General features: G+C 41.2%; 1 protein-coding gene and 1 long non-coding RNA gene across 7 annotated transcripts in view; one reads left to right on the top strand and one right to left on the bottom strand.

Annotated features, from left to right (window-relative positions):
• srrm3 (serine/arginine repetitive matrix 3) overlaps positions 1-15892 on the top strand; it is a 310487-nt gene that overhangs the window by 254497 nt on the left and 40098 nt on the right. For all 6 annotated transcript variants that reach the window (XR_011340078.1, XM_069884949.1, XM_069884948.1 and 3 more), the window contains 2 exons: positions 1154-1261; positions 4917-5163. Coding sequence is in view for 5 of the 6 variants with exons in the window: in XM_069884949.1 (XP_069741050.1) it covers positions 1154-1261; positions 4917-5163 (355 nt within the window). In the remaining variant the exon portion in view is untranslated. The remainder of the gene's footprint in view (positions 1-1153; positions 1262-4916; positions 5164-15892) is intronic.
• Positions 1-15892, bottom strand: part of LOC138736074 (uncharacterized) — an 86043-nt gene that overhangs the window by 38489 nt on the left and 31662 nt on the right. The gene's annotated exons all lie outside the window — the stretch shown is intronic.

Genomic DNA, 15892 nt, shown 5'->3' with positions numbered 1-15892 from the left:
CATATTAGGTGCAGATCCAGAGGTTGCGGGATCTCAAATATAAACCACCGCTGGCTCCCTCAACGGGACATTCAAAGCCCATTCAGAGCCGAGGGCAGTCGACTGGGCGCTGGACCCTGCAGGAGAGCTGCATCTCCTCTCCCTCACTCTCCACGGTCTGTGCCAATGGCTCCAGCCGTCGCCTTGTTCTTGGAAATAACACAGAAAAGAAACAGCATTACATGCAGCTGGTAATGAACTGAAGGATCTGGATAGCTCAGTCAATAGAGCATTAGGCTTTTAACTTGAGAGTCCAGGATTCAAGTCCCCATTCAGGCATTTCCTTTTTGCCACATTGAAAACAAATGCAAATGGGGAATTTCACTAAATTAACCTTCAATGTAAATGGTACAAAATGGTCAACTGCATCAATTGTTTTTGGGCGGCCCATTTGGCATAGCGGTCAGTGCAACACCACGTCAGCACCAGTGATCAGGACAGAGGTTCGAATCCCGCTCTGTGTGGGTTTTCCCTGGGGGCTCCAGTTTCCTCACACTGTTCCAAATGCACCGTGAGTTGTATGTTAATGGATTGACACGGGCTCGTGCGCAGAAATGGCCTGTTACCGTGCTGTATATCTGAATCTAGTTTGCTTTGAAAAGCAATGCCAAAATGCAATGATTCTTAGTACCCTCAACTGGCAAATTTATATTAATTTGAAAATTCAATTAAAACTCAGCTTCAGCATTTTTTTTGTGTGGAGAAAGTTCTAGTTTTTATTGTTATTCATGTGAAGTTCCTCCTGATTTCTCACCTGATTCTCAAGATCATGTACCTATCTGAATTCTTTACCAGATGAAATATTTTCTCTAGGTTTATTCTTCCAAAGCCTTTAATACCCTTTTTAAAAAAACAATTATATTTTCCCCTCAGGGTAGGCCTATATTCACAATTTATATAATGTATTTTTTGTGATAGTGATTGGTGGAATTTTTTTGGACAAATAATGATTGAAGGGAAGGTTCTCCGTGAGACAATGTATTTTGAATTGTCTGCTCGTGATCTTTTTTCTTGAAATCTATTACCCCCAAATTCCCATGATTGTCCACGACTTCAGGAAGGGACATTACTTGGTAATGTGTATGTCTAATTACATGTTTCATTTCTTCACTAGGTCACCCAGTGAGTCACCGCCTCGGAAACCACACAAAGCACGGAGCTGTTGCAGCTCCCGCAGTGTCTCTGCATCTTCCATACATAGCTCCTCCAAATCTCTAAGCAGGTTGGTATTGCCTGCCAAAAATACTGATGCAGTCCTGCATTTTTTATGTGCGGTCTATATCCTCATGTTTACAAAACAGAATATTTCACTAATATGTGAATATTGTGGGTCGTGATAAGCCAATCTTGTAACTGACAATTTCTCTATATTACTTGCTGAAACACAAAGCTTCCAACGTTTTGTAAAATAGAATCAAACATGGATGTTGTAGAGGTTAGCACCAGCGATGGGGACCGGGGATCGAACCCTGCACTGTCTGTAAGGACTTTGACCCTTCTCCCTGTATCTGTGTGGGCTTTCCCCATGGGCTCCGGTTTCCTTTCGCCAGGGATTGTGGGTCAATTGGATGGCATGGGCTCATGGGCCAAAAAGGCTTGTTACCATGCTGTATGTCTAGATTTTTTAAACATTTCTGCATAATACCTACCCCTACAAGTTGTAAAAGTTTAACAGATCAAGGTTCAATTGGCATGTAATAATGCATGAAACTGTATTAAACACGATATACTTCAACATTGGTCTGTCTGAACGGCAGTCAAAGCGTCACAGTGAGCACGGCCTGGTGCCCCTAACAAATTGAGAAAGAGAAGCAGTTGAGAGTCCCCCCAGAGTCACTGAGTGTCCATGGATTCACCTCCAGTGTTCCCGCAGCCTCTGCAGCCGCACAGACTCCAAGTCAAACCATACACAAGCCAAGGTCCAGATCCTAACCTCCGGTACAATCAGGAAGCCTTCAAAGCCCGAGGTCCTTTGGGAGCTCTTCTTGCCTTCAGCGCCCTCTTGAATCCTGGTTCCGATGCCTGGTTCCCATGAGTCATTCTCCAGCAGCCTGCAGACTGTGTGGGTCCTTCATCCTCAACTCACCAGCAGCCCACCGCCTCTATGATTCCTTCGACAGCAATGCGCCAACAGCCCGCAGTGTGTGTGGGTCCTTCATTCACTGAGCCTCTCACTGGATGCTGACATGGTCACCTTTCTTGCAGGGCTGTCTCCCGTGCTTCTCCTTCTCAATGGGTGTTGGGGGTAGGGGCATGTTGGGATGTTCTCCCTATTTCTGGTAGAGTTACTGTGGTGATATGTATATACTGCTGTGTATGAGTGGCTGGCCCGCCCACTGATGACTGGATCCCCAGTAACTCCTCCCCTTGTGACCTGACCATAAAAATTGACCTCCCTCCCCATCCATTCATTTGAGCATATGGAGTCAGGCCAGCTACAATCTAAAATGCATTAAAGCCTATCATTCCTCACTCACTCTTTGGAGTCATCGATAGAGTGTATCAGTTACCTATTGGGAATTAATGGCCTTATTCTTGAAAATTATAGTCATAATTTAAATAATATATTTTTTTGTGATAGTGATTGGTGGAATCATATCATCTCAGATGTCGAATATACAAATCAAACTTCCTGATGTTAATGCTTCCATTATACCTTTCTATCTCCGTTCATAGTTAGAATGGATTGCTAATTTTGATAAGATGTTACTCTTAGGCCATCTGCTCAACACAACACCAAGCAACTCAGTTTCATTGCAGTTAATAGAACTAGATATTGGGAAATGATTTCAATGTTTCCACACTGCGCTGATTATATGATTGAATGATGTTACCACCATGGAATTTCCAATTTGTGACTCTCTTTATGTAAAACTTTAAAAATTTGTGTCAGGACAGGCGTTTGGTCACGTTCTGTTTGACAAAGTGCTGGAAATTTGGAGGATCGGCAAGTTATGTTGTAACCCAGTTAAAGACAGGATTGCCTCCGGGTGCGAATGGATAAATGAAACCTGAGAAGAAGAGACTGGCAATGAAAAGGGAGAGAGAAAAAAAATGAGGAGAGAGTGAGAGAAAGAAAAAAAAATGCAGGAGGGGAAAGAGAAAATATTGTTGCTTATTTGTGAAGTTAAAACTGAGATTAACTGTTACTTTTGTTATGGTCTAATGGCCTTACTAATATATTTTGATTTCATAAATAAATAACGGTGCCATGTGAAAAAGGACACAATGTATCACTTTAAAACTAGATTGGACTCTGGACCATTTACCTTCCCATGTGACCCTCCTTTTACTTGGTCTTTACCCATCATGTGTGACAAGGGCAGCTATGACAGTGAACTTATCTCTGTACCCTTGTGGAACTGAACATAAAACTATCCGTACATCTGCCAGTTTACAATCTCAAAAATGTTCTAAGTTAAATTTCTTCCCACTTGGCTTCCAAGTCAGGTTTGCATCACATCCATGCATCCTATCTGTAAATCTGCTATTTCTGAAGATGAGCTGAAAGTTCATGAGCAAGCATCGGAAGCTGAAATGCTGAAATACTGGCTGGAATTGTCCCCGAGGGCATGCTGCCTGTGATCCCCAATCATTAGGGAAGGCGATTAAAAAGGTGTTCACATCAGAGCCAAGATCTGGAAGGCAAACAGCAAGGTCCTGAGCAGCAGCAATCCAATCCTTTGGTTGGAACAATGTCCACTTACAAAATCCTCCGGAACTTTAGACAGCTGCTTTGTAGAAGCTGCAGTCTGTCACAGGTAGCTTTGCTTCACTCTTGGAGAACTGCACTGATTTCTCTGCAGATCCCGCAGTAGCTCAAAACATTGCTCTTTGCCTCCCATGAAAGCAGTGAGACCTGCTGAGTTTCTCCAGCACTTTTGTGTATTTACTACAATCACAGCACCTGCAGACTTTCATGCTTCACTCTGTCTACTTTCTTGCCATTTGGAAAAACATTTTTCTAATCTTTCTTCTGCACAACTCTCTGATCTGTATTCAAAATGAAGTCCTGTGGACCCTGCACCAAATCTAACCTGTGCAGAGGATCTAACAGTAGATTTACCTTCTGGAGAATCTCAGCAAGTTGAAAGTGAGTTGCTACTTTGCTGTTTTACTCCAGAGTTGGCATGATTGCCTTAATGGTAAGCGCAACACTGTTACAGCGCCAGCAATCGGAACTGGGGTTTGAGTCCTGTGCTGTCTGTAAGGAGTTTGCGCGTTCTCTGCATGGGTTTTCCCCGGGGGCTTCTGTGTCCTCCTACCATTCAAAACGTACCGGGGTGTAAATCGATTGGGTGTAAATTGGGCGGCACGGACTCATGGATTGAAAAGGCCTGTTACCGTGCGATACGTCTAAAAAAAAATGATAAGTTAGTTCAACCAGGAAATATGAGACTGATATATTTTATGAGTTCCCAATACAAATTTGTGGAATTATTTACAAAAATCACAAAATTGCCCTTCTTATCACGCTCTAGTTAATGATGTCTCGCTGCAATGATTCTCATGATTAAATAGCAATGCCATGCCATTGTATACATTTTGTTAAATCTTTAAACCTAACATTATTTGAACTTCACTAAACAGAGGAGAAAATAACAAACAAGTATATTGCAGATTAAACTTCAAAAACAATATAGAAATGACATAGATGTCCGAGAGTGAAGCTGTATAGCCTTCCGGTGTGGAGGGTGGTCAAAAATAAGCTTGAATTATATTCATGAATTCACTGCATGCTATATTACAACTAAAACTAGAGTTAGATCTTTGAATTGTCCATTGACAAATCCAACTTCGCCCATTGACCAAGTGTTAGAGCTCGGGTAATTAACTTGTTTCCACTTAATCAGCCAGCTGATTTATTTGTTTTCCAGTTCCCACAGCCCATCTTCAGAGCCCAGAGCATCACATTTCAGAGCCAAGCGCAGTGCTATGCCCAGACAGCCCAAGAGCGACACAAATGAGCGGAAGCCATGTTGCGCTCGATGCAGCCCCAGTCAATCTCCTCTGCAAGGCCGACGCAACAGATCTATGACTCCCAGGGAGAATGGACACAAGGGTCCTTCGTGGAGTGACAGACACAGTCCAAGACACAGACATCCTCCAAACAGATCACAGGATGTATGTAGTCTTTTCCTTTTTTTTCTGGTTTTCCTCTTTCCTCTATCTTTTGCTCCTCTCCGGTCCCCCCCCCCTCTCTCTCTCTCTCTCTCTCTCTCTCTCTCTCTCTCTCTCTCTCTCTATTTCCCTCCTCATCCTCCTCTCTCACTCTCACTGTTCTGGGAGTTTTGAAGCCAGTTTCCAATTAGAATTTTGCGTGTGCTCTCCATTCTCCACCACTGTTTTCTATTTCTCATTTCCATCCAAACAGCATGTGCAGTTCATTAAACAGTGAGAATCATTTATGTTAGCAGATTTCCAAATCCCACAAGGTGAAATTTAGCAGAGAGTGGCGTATTATTAGCAGAATGTCCTCCCCCCAGATGTAAATTGTCCCTCATGTTCCTGACTTTGTTGGTTGAACTGGTGATCATTTCATTTAACCTTTTTAGTGAAAATTATATCCCATTGATAAGGTCAAGCAGGGAGAAGAGACCCAGAACAAACTAGCTAAAAAAAATTGATTGTGCACAGTATTGATAACATTTTAAATCAAGTAGGGGTGAGAGTTAAACTTGGGTCCTTTTGAGCTGAGAAAACTTGCTATAAATTTCAAGGGAAATATTTGAGACTATGCAGGGAGGACTACTGGCAGGAGGCTCGCAGGACAAAAGATATAAAATAATTGTCAATGACGAGAAGTTGACAAATATTCTGTGTTGAGGTTTTGTTTTAACTGAGCACGTGCAAGAAAGGTAGCAAAAGTAACCTTAAACGAGGAACTAATTAAATACTTCAAAAGGAAAAGTAATCCATGTTAAACATTGGGATGGGCATTCCTTTTCCAGAGCAGGGGGTAATAAAAAAGTGTCATTAGTTCTTATTTAGTTTTTGCAACAATGGCCCCATTGTAATGAATTGCAGATTGCTGGCCACCAATTCAAGGATATTGGTGGAGAGGTTCAACAGTCTGGGAATGTAATCCCCAGCGTCCATCTCCACAGTATTGTGTGATTGTTGTCTGCCTGGTTCAAAGGGGGGGTAGGGATTACTTGAACTAATGTTTGATGTATTCCATTTTTCCTGCACTGTGAAACAAAATACAAGAGAAACAATCTGAAGCCACATGACAGTGAGTAAAGGGAGTGTCCTTGGGTTACAAATTTTCAGGAGATATCATCGCTTTTTTGTTCCTCATCACTGCCACCATTTTGAATATACTGATACTCCTGGTAGAACCAAACACTCAAAATAACAGACTCCAACAGTTTTGGATTGCATCATTTCAGAGAGCAGTCACGTGCATTTTCTTCCTGGCAATAGACAGGTAGTGAATGATTTGGCGGAACACAAGATGGCATTTATTTTATTTGTGGAGTAATTCACAAATCTCTCCAGGTGCCTCTGCTGGCTTTTCAGACTTGCCTCAATCTCGGCAGCCTAGCACCCACCCCCTCCCCAACCCAGAAGCTCCTGCATTAATCCTGTAGCACAGTTGCTTACCCAACATTTCATCTTTATCCTGAGGGATATTGAGTAATTATTGAATGAGTGAAGATGAAATGTAGAATTCCAAGAAGCTGATATTCCCGCAGATCAGTCAGGGACGCTGATTCCAACATCCTGTGCCTTGTCATTAGAACCCATCAGCTTGCTACCTGGCTGTGGGTGATCGTAGGCTAAGCATTTCTCTACTAGCCATAGAAAGAGGTTCAAGCATACCATGCCGGCATAGACTTGGGCGAAGATTTGTGGTAAATTCACTTCCGCTTGCTGTATTCCACTAAATGGGTTTCTCAGGCACTTCCAGGTTTTCACTAAAAACAAGGTAAATTACCAATGAGGGGAATGGCTGTAATTTCCACAAAACAACGGATACCGGTGCAAGCACCCTGTAAATAGGGGGGAAAAGCTCCTTCACCTGTGTCAGAGGCTACATCCATTGTTCTAAAACACACCACTCAACAACTATATCCGTCAAGCAATTCTCCAATTAAATGTATGCATTTGAAAATTACTGACTTCATCAACTTACAGTTGATAACAAATATTCAGCTTGCTCTATGTGAAATGTCACCTGGGCAACATTTGTGTCGGGGACCTTTGTTATTTGCCTCCGAGATTGTCGGAGAGACATTTGACTTTTGACCAGTGCCAGCGGTGATCAGGAGCATTAACCGCTTGTTGTGCACAACTCTGCATGTCAGTTTTGCGAACGTGAGTTCAGCTGGCAGCAACTACTCTTGGACATATTGAGCCTTGGTGACAAGAGGTGAATGTCTTTAAGGCCCCTTTCCCTTCCTGATTGCCCCTTCCCACATGAGTTGAGTCGGATTGGAGTTCATTCATTGTCAGCAATAAAATAATCTGTGCCCTTTGAGATGCAATGATAAAGATAGAACTCAAGACAATGAATAAGGAATGGCCTGATTCGCCAGTGTCTAAGCAAGCCCGGAAAAAAAATGTAAAAAGAGCATTTCACTGGTAATTTTGTTCAGTTTTTCTATAAAAATTCTTCTAACTACATTTTTTTAAAGGGATGTGGCAAAAGTAAGAAACTGAAATTTGCCTGTAGATCATCAATAATCTCACAGAATCACATAAAGGGCTCGGACGATTTAATGGCAAGCTTTTCTGATTTTTAGCTTCAGTTTTAAAGTTTAATATCATGGTACTGAAGTTACGGAACATTTTATGCAATGCTGCATCCAGGCAAAGATCTCCTGTTAAGGACTCTATTCACCTGTATTAAATGCCTTTAAATTATTAGTTATTTAGTGCTAAACTGACCAAAGCAAACTTTGAAGGACCTATGCCAGTCCCAGAATAGTTTTTATCCTCCTTGAACCCCGTTGTACGATGTATCTCTCATAACGAGTATGAATTCCACGGCAGATGTGAACCCCCCCCATTAAGTTCATGTCATGCCACCTGCTAGTCTTTTTTTGCTGTTCATCAGAATGTAAACACCACCATTACCCCGGGCATCAAATGAAATGACACAACACGTGATGCAGAAGGGAAGAAATTTTGATCGAAAATAAAATGATTTTATCTGATTGCAAACTCACCTACTGCATTTGGCACACGGAATGTGATGCCCTCCTCATCAGTGAGAGTGACTGGTTTACTGAGCACCAACACTCTGCCTGGAGCTCCAAGCTGGAACTAGCCATTTTAATTCCCGCACAGACCTATCTGCCCTCATTCTCATCCATTCCTAGGGCAGGCTAAATGTAAACTTAAGGAACAACACATTATATCCCGCCAGAACAGCCTGACATCCAAGGGAATGATTGTTAAATTTTCCAAGTTTAGGTAACCCCACCTGGTTCCACTATTTCCATCACTTCTTTATCTCCTATTCTCTTACTTTGCTCTGTAATTCCCCTCCCCAACCTCTTCCCCGATCTTTCCACTTCTCCTAGCTTCTACTGTCGAATACCCTACAACATTTTTGGCCCCTTCACCCCCCTTCATGTGTTTAATGTCTTCCCTTCCAACTTCAGTCTTGACTGTCCATTTCTCTTCATGTATGCTGCCTGACCCATTGTGTAACTCCAGCCTCTCTCTATTTACACTTAGCTCTGCTTCTGCCTTCCTGTCATCATCAATGCTTATCCATGCACCAGTCATGATCACGGGTTGGCATTGTCTCTGACTAAATGTTCACAAACACAACAGGTAGCGTAGTGGTTAGCGCAATGCTGTTACAGATCCAGCGATCAGGACCGGTGTTCGAATCCTGCGCTGTCTGTAAGGAGTTGTACATTCTCCCCGTGTCTGTGTGGGTTTCCCCCAGGGGCTCCGGTTTCCTCCCACCCTTCAAAAGATATGTAGTGTCAATTGGGTGGCAAGGACTCATGGTCCGAAATGGCCTGTAACTGTGCTATATGTCTAAATTTAAAATTTTTAAAAATTTGCTGTGGCCGTGGGTACAATCTAACATCACAAAATATTCCACTCTACCAGTAAAAAAAGGCAGACTTATAAAAGACATAACTATTTGCATGATGTGCCCATCACCCCAGGTTTTTTTTTTCAGTTTAAGGCTGCGTTCATCCAAGCATCAGCTTTCAGTTTAGAATTTGAACCCTGCTTGTGGAATTGGGTCTCCTGGTTGGGCTTTAACTGCACAAATTGCAAAAGGATCCTTCAAACATTCATTGTTAATGTCTCCACATCCTGAGTGGGATATGTTGTCGCTAAATCAAACTGTAATCACCTGATATTCCTCCTGGAATTTTTTTTTTGGATGTCTCATTTGAAATCTACCTGGTTCCAAAGCAGGCTGATCATAAGTCAGAACTTTAAAGAGATGGAGGCAAAACCCACTTGACCAGCAGGAATAGTCGCAGGTAAAATTTTACAACAGAGGATAAGATTGGGAATCTAAATGGGATTAAATTGAAGCAAAAAAAGAAATTAAGGATTTGTACGACTCTTTTTTCCATCAAATAAAATGCTATCTGAAATGTGTCTATCCATTTTGTTCCCCTAAGCATCGCAGGTAAGCCAAATGTTATTGATTATTGTGAGTGATGTGTTTTAAATCCCAGTGGCTCAGCTCTTAAAGGACTGATATCCCTTCATTGATGCGCAGCTGGCTTTAACCTTGGTGGTACAATGAAAACATTCACTGGGTGTTGAAGTGTCGTAGGTTTTGGCAAAGCATGAAATAAAAGCTTTCTCTGCATCAACTGTAACCACCAGACTTAATCTGCATATTTAACACTATGGTGTTTGCAGCAAGTGATTCTTCATGACATGGGTGTGTGAGAAAGCAAGCTGAAATTTGTAATACGATCCTATTGGTTCTGTTTTCTGGACAAAACTGACTGCCCCTCTGAAACAGAAGACCCGATAATCTCAAAGTATGTACTTCACTTAATGCACCTTTAAAACTGTGGCTAAATATAAAATGTAGTGTTGCCAATACAGTGGTAATACTCTTAACTCAGATGGACCAAGAGTCGATAAGCACAATGCACTCTGTTCGCATCTTGGGCTTCCAGTTACATGTCATTTCACATTGCCACACCCATCTGTCTGCCTCTGCTTTCCCCACTGATATGGTGAGACCAAATGCAAATTAGATCCTCATTTGGCTCCTGAATTTTCCTATTTCAGGGAGCCAACACCCCAAATGTAGCTTTTCCACTTCCACTGCTGCATTTAGGTCCTCTCTCCCATTGCTCACTTTTTCTATTCACCCTTCTCCCCCAGTACTTACATTCATTAACCTCCCCCATTTAGTTCCGATTGTCCATCACCTACCACGCACCTATCTACCATGGTTTCTTCTCCCTTAGCCTACCCTTCCTATCTCCTCCCCATCTGCCCATCATCCCTCTTCTTATTCCATTTCTTGTTTCACTTTCAGCCTTTGTCTCTACCTTCCTCTTTTCTTTCCACCACCCCCCATCAAATCTGGCTTCATTTGCCTTTTACAGTATATTTTTCCTTGTCTGTTTCCAGAGCCTTCCTGGCTCCATCTGCCCACCAATCCCCACCTTGCCAGGTACCACCTATCACAAGTTAACCCTCTGCCCCATCGTATCCTCTCTCCTCTTTATGCAGGCTCTCAACCTTCTCAGTCCCAACCTGAATTGTCGACTATCCCTTTACCCCTAAAAATGTTGCTCGACCCTTGGAGTTCCTCCAGAAGTTTTTTTTTCGCTCCAAATTCCAGCATTTGTGGTCTCCTGTGACTCCATTGTATCACCAATGTTGGGACAGCCTACTTTATTTTCTTTGACCAAATTGCAATTGAACTTGATTATTCATACAAAACTAAAGCCGAAAGAAAAATGTTGCCAAGTTGTCCGTTTATAAAAACAAGGCGGAACTGTCATTGCTTCTCGTCAGAAATTAATCTATACCATTCCTCCTGATGTATTAAATGATACCTGTGCAGGTCAGCACTGTTTCAATCCATTTCATTTATAACAAATTGACTAATCTGACAATTTGCATAATGCTTAATAATGTTCATTGACCTTGCAGAGATCAAGGACAATAATTTATAAAGGGATCTGAAATGTTAGCCCCTAACTGGGGATTTATTTTAGAAAATGATAAGTAATGCCTTAAATAAAATCTCTAATATCATCTTCAACTTCTGCATTCAGTTCAGCAATTTCAAATCTGCACTGGAAAAATTAAATGTGCATGGCCCTAGATTCATAACTTGATCAGTGAGTTTTAATTGGCCAGTCCTGCTTTTACTGATAAAGAGCATGACTGCCTGAACACGTCCTTCATTGTTTTGCTTCCTCTGAATGAAGTACTTGTTGCATGTGCTTCATTATAACTGCCCAGCAAATCAATTTGCAAATTATGAAAAACATCCCAAGAAAATTTATAATTTTTAGACATAGTTCATTAATGGGAATAGATAGATTATGTACTAGGTGGCTTAACTCAAAGACACCAAAGTCTCTAATATGCGATAATAGAGAGTGAGCTTGCATTAGACTAAAATCAGGACAATAAAGGCCTCAATAGTTTTCATTTTAAAGTGAATGGTCTCTTAGTGTTGTTGTACTTGCATAAAAACTAAGCCCTGACCAATTAAGGGGAGATCATTTAGGACTAATGTGCCTCCTAGTATCAATAAAAATAAGGATGTAGTAGAGGTTCATTCAATGCCCCTTTCCAGAAGGAAATTTGACATCTTGAAATGCTCAGGACAATGACTGACTCCACTCCGGTCCAGCACAGTTGGCATGTAGATGATTCTGATCTAACCTAACAATTAAACAAATAGCTGCCAGCCCCTGCCGGCAACACCCACATGCTTTTGTTAAAACTGAAGTCCTTTCCCATTTCACAGAAGGTGAAATTTGTAGCCGTCTCAAACATTTCTGTCCATTCAAATGCCTACTCTGGAATCAGTCCAAGCCTCTATTTATTTAATCCCCATCGAATTTAATTTTTCACCTTCAGTAAGTCTGTAGAGTGAGTCACCATTTAAATTGTGTCCTATTATATCAATGTCACCAGGAAGTCATTTCAGTCCAAAGGAGAAATGTCAATGGGCAGGCTTAAATGGTCATCACAATTTTTGAACACCATTTTGGTTTATTCTTATTGGAGTTCATCATCCAGTGTTGATGCTTCATGAATGACATCATGAGCTAGATTTTCACCCTTGTTGGCTAGGCAGGCTTTGAAGGAGTGTTCACATTTCCTTTGGAGATCTTTCCTGACATTGTGTTTTGACTTCAATAGACTAAGTGGCAGGTAGTTTTCATCACGGCAGACATCTGTCAACTCCACCCCTACCCCCACCCCCCACCACCCCCATCCAGAACCTGGAGATGGGAATGCACATGGGATCTGCATTTTTACATCAAAGTCTTGCCTGCCATTTGTTTCTCTGTTTGCATTGTATGTTTACAATTAAAGCACAGATTTGGTCCCGACCTCTCTCAAGATTGGCACACATCCCTGTTGACTGTTTCTGAGGCCAGGAAATCATATCACTTTCTAAATGATTAGGTGGCAACAGAATTTTTAAATAGTTCTCATAGGATTAACTTGCTGGAGTAGAAGTTACCTCTAGGTTGTGTCACCCATTCTCTCATTGTCAGCTTCCTTTCCCTTTCTGTGTGCTGATGTCACCTGTGGGCTTCCTCTGTGCATATGATCCATGTGCACTTTCTGTTTTCCTTGGTCAGTTGTCTTGTCATGTTATTGCATTGCATGCAGTTGGGCTTTTATGTTTAACAAGATTTTTCTTTTATTGAGCATTTTGTGAATGAAACATCGTGGCTGCAATGTTTGACATAAAGATAATAGAGGAAAAACTAACCGTTAGCTTCAAGTCAAAAGGCTCGTTACTAAAGCGTCACTGTCTCTTTCCCATATTGCACTCCAATGTGGAGAATATTGTTTCCTTTTATTATTGCACTCCTGTCATTGGTTGGAAAGGTAGGTATTTATTTGCCTTGGCACGCAACACATCTGCAGATGAGTCTGTTAAAGCACCCTGGCTTGAAGTTAAATCTATTTAATTTCTATTTTATAGGTTTATTTCCTTTGTTTAAAATTTTCTGATTGTCCTGTTTCATTATTAAATCCTCCAGTAAGTCCCTGCTCTGAATTTTTTTTAAACCTTCATGTTCTTTAGAGTTGTTAAGATGCATATCTGTGTGTCGTTTGTAGCACTGATCCATGAATGATGCCTTTGAAGCCATTTTATTTTATTTCCCTTATTTTCAGTCGCTGTACTAACATATATAGCTTCCCTGAATACAGTGGTTGTTTGTTCTTCTCTAGCTATAGAAAGTAAAAAGGAAACGGTCTCAAAATATAACGACCAAATACATGTATAAGATGCGTGAGTATTTTGTCAGTGCATTCCCTGTTTGGGACATTGCATTCTCGATCAATCTAGATGAAGAATACATTTAAAAAAGACCTTGATTTTTAGCTCTCCTTGTAGATACTTTTTTTAAAAAATATGTGCCACGTGTCCCATTGTCCTCACTTTCTTGTACTTATCCTGGTGTCGAATAAGGAGATAAGCAATCCTGATCACAAGGAGAGCAAATATTTCTTGAAGACCTTTTGTTTCTTCTTTCAGTGTTTTGGTAAGCTCGCAGCCTGCTGGTGATAGCATTCTCGAAATGCATGGCTAGTTGTCTCCGTTTATACCTTTTGCTTGATTCGTATTTTGCTTTTTGGCTTCACAATAAAGTCAGGACCTCCACGATATCTGTGCATAATTGGATTACAATCAAGTCTTAAAGCAGGTGGAATTTTTTTAATCAAGTCATTTTTACCAAAAACATTGACTTGCTTGAAAGAAATTATGGGAGATTGAAGGTATTTACAATGCAGTTTATTTAAAGGGCTGTCAAAGCTACAGAGTGGAGAAGATTGGTTTGGAGGATGGTGCGTCACCAATGTTCTCGCAGAGACTAGTGATGCACCAAGAGTTCTAGGTGCTACCCCTAGTGGAAAAACAAGGTGTAGCACTGCCCAGGCATTTGGGTCAAGAGCAGCAGAGCCATCTGTCCTTCTTCCTGCAGCTCATGTTCACTCATTGTAGACTCCCAGACATGGCAGAGAACATGAATAGAAAAGCAAGAAAGCCATCATTACAAGTCGTCCCATGTAGCCCTGCAATCTAATACTGCTTTCTAGTTTTCAGATAGTTTCTAAAATATGCTTTGATTACTTCTCCATCATTTTCTTTAATTTAGTGAGGTTAAAATTTGCCAATCAGCTTAGACATGTTTTCAATCCTGATTAATTAGAAATATAAAAGCCAAATTACAATTTGATAGGGTTATTTTGTCTTCATGCACATTTGGAAACCTGATAAAAGTCAAGTAATGGGCAAATAATTCCCAAGTGTTTTTTTTTATTGTAGAAGCATAGTTTACATTAGGTTTAACAAAATCTCTGGTTTCTATTCCAAAGTATTTGATTGAATAGAACATGGTAGCACTGGATGACCAGTTCTTCATTCCTCATTCTACCCAACCTATTCTATCGTAGGAAACAAGGGAGACAAAGCAGAAATGGGGATAGGGAGAGATCACTTGGGGTTGCCTTCTCCATTTCCCACCCACTACTCCCAGTGAAGCTGATACATCTGACCAAAACGTCTACATGTTCTTGGCATCTGTGATACTCTAAGGGGATTGAAACTAAATTGATGCGATAGCAAGTTTTTTTTTTAAACTACTGCTTAGAAGCTTTCAGAAAAACAATAAAGCCCACTTTTTATTGGGTTTGTTGTAAGATCTTTAGCAAAATTGACGTTTCTCCAAATACTTACTCTGTAAAACATGCACACTACAGAATATCACAAATAGAAACTAATTTGAGCTCAGCCATCAACATCGTTAATGTAATGTTAATTCAATATGATTTGAATATTATAATGAATATGAGATGTGTGATGTTTGGGTATTCTATTGAGAAGAGAAATTAGGTCATTTATAATGAAGCACAGTGTGAACATGGAAGGGAAAAGGACCCTTGGTGACGTGTCTGGTAACAGTCACAAGCTCAGGTCCAGTGGTGAAAATTCATCAAACTGGGCCCAGTTAAATTGATCAGATCTCATCTTAACCACACTCTTTTCCTCTGTGAAGCATCTTGGGTTAGTTTACAATGTATAAATGGACTCAGTTGAAAAATGAACGGATCTTATTACCAAAACATTAACTTGCTGCTAAGTCCAGAATCTCACGGTGAGAAAATAGGCCAGGGCAACCATTGTAACAAAGGACAAATTAAACTGGAGAAAGACAGAATGGTTTAATCGTAGCAACATGAAGTCTGGCAAGAGAGTAGAGGTGGCTAGACCAATATTCCATCCTCTCCAGATATGACAGGAAAAACAGAAAATCTGATCAATTAAATCTTGAACCAATTCACAAAATTTTGGGGATTAAGTAACACTACGGAATTGAAAACAAAAAATCCCGAATGTTGGACTCCAATTGTTAAGCATCAACTCTCCGACTTCTCTTCCAAAAGTTTCCCTTCGGCCGGACCGCCTTGAAGAAGGGTCAGGGGTCACAAAGGGGCTGGGAGTGGCCAACGTCCGCGCTCGAGTCAGACACATTCTGCATTTCATCCTGCTTCTTCCAATCTCCTGGCCCGAGCTCGCCAGGTAAAATCTGATCGTCCACGTGCATATATTTTCCTGATGTGGAGCTGTAGCCCAGGGACCACCCCCCGCCCCTCCCCCCACCAAGACTGGCCTTATTTTGTGCATCAGTACTTG

Source organism: Narcine bancroftii, chromosome 6 (assembly GCF_036971445.1).
Source record: "Narcine bancroftii isolate sNarBan1 chromosome 6, sNarBan1.hap1, whole genome shotgun sequence".
In the NCBI taxonomy this organism is placed as follows: domain Eukaryota; kingdom Metazoa; phylum Chordata; class Chondrichthyes; order Torpediniformes; family Narcinidae; genus Narcine; species Narcine bancroftii.
This window is presented reverse-complemented; position numbering and strand designations above follow the sequence as displayed.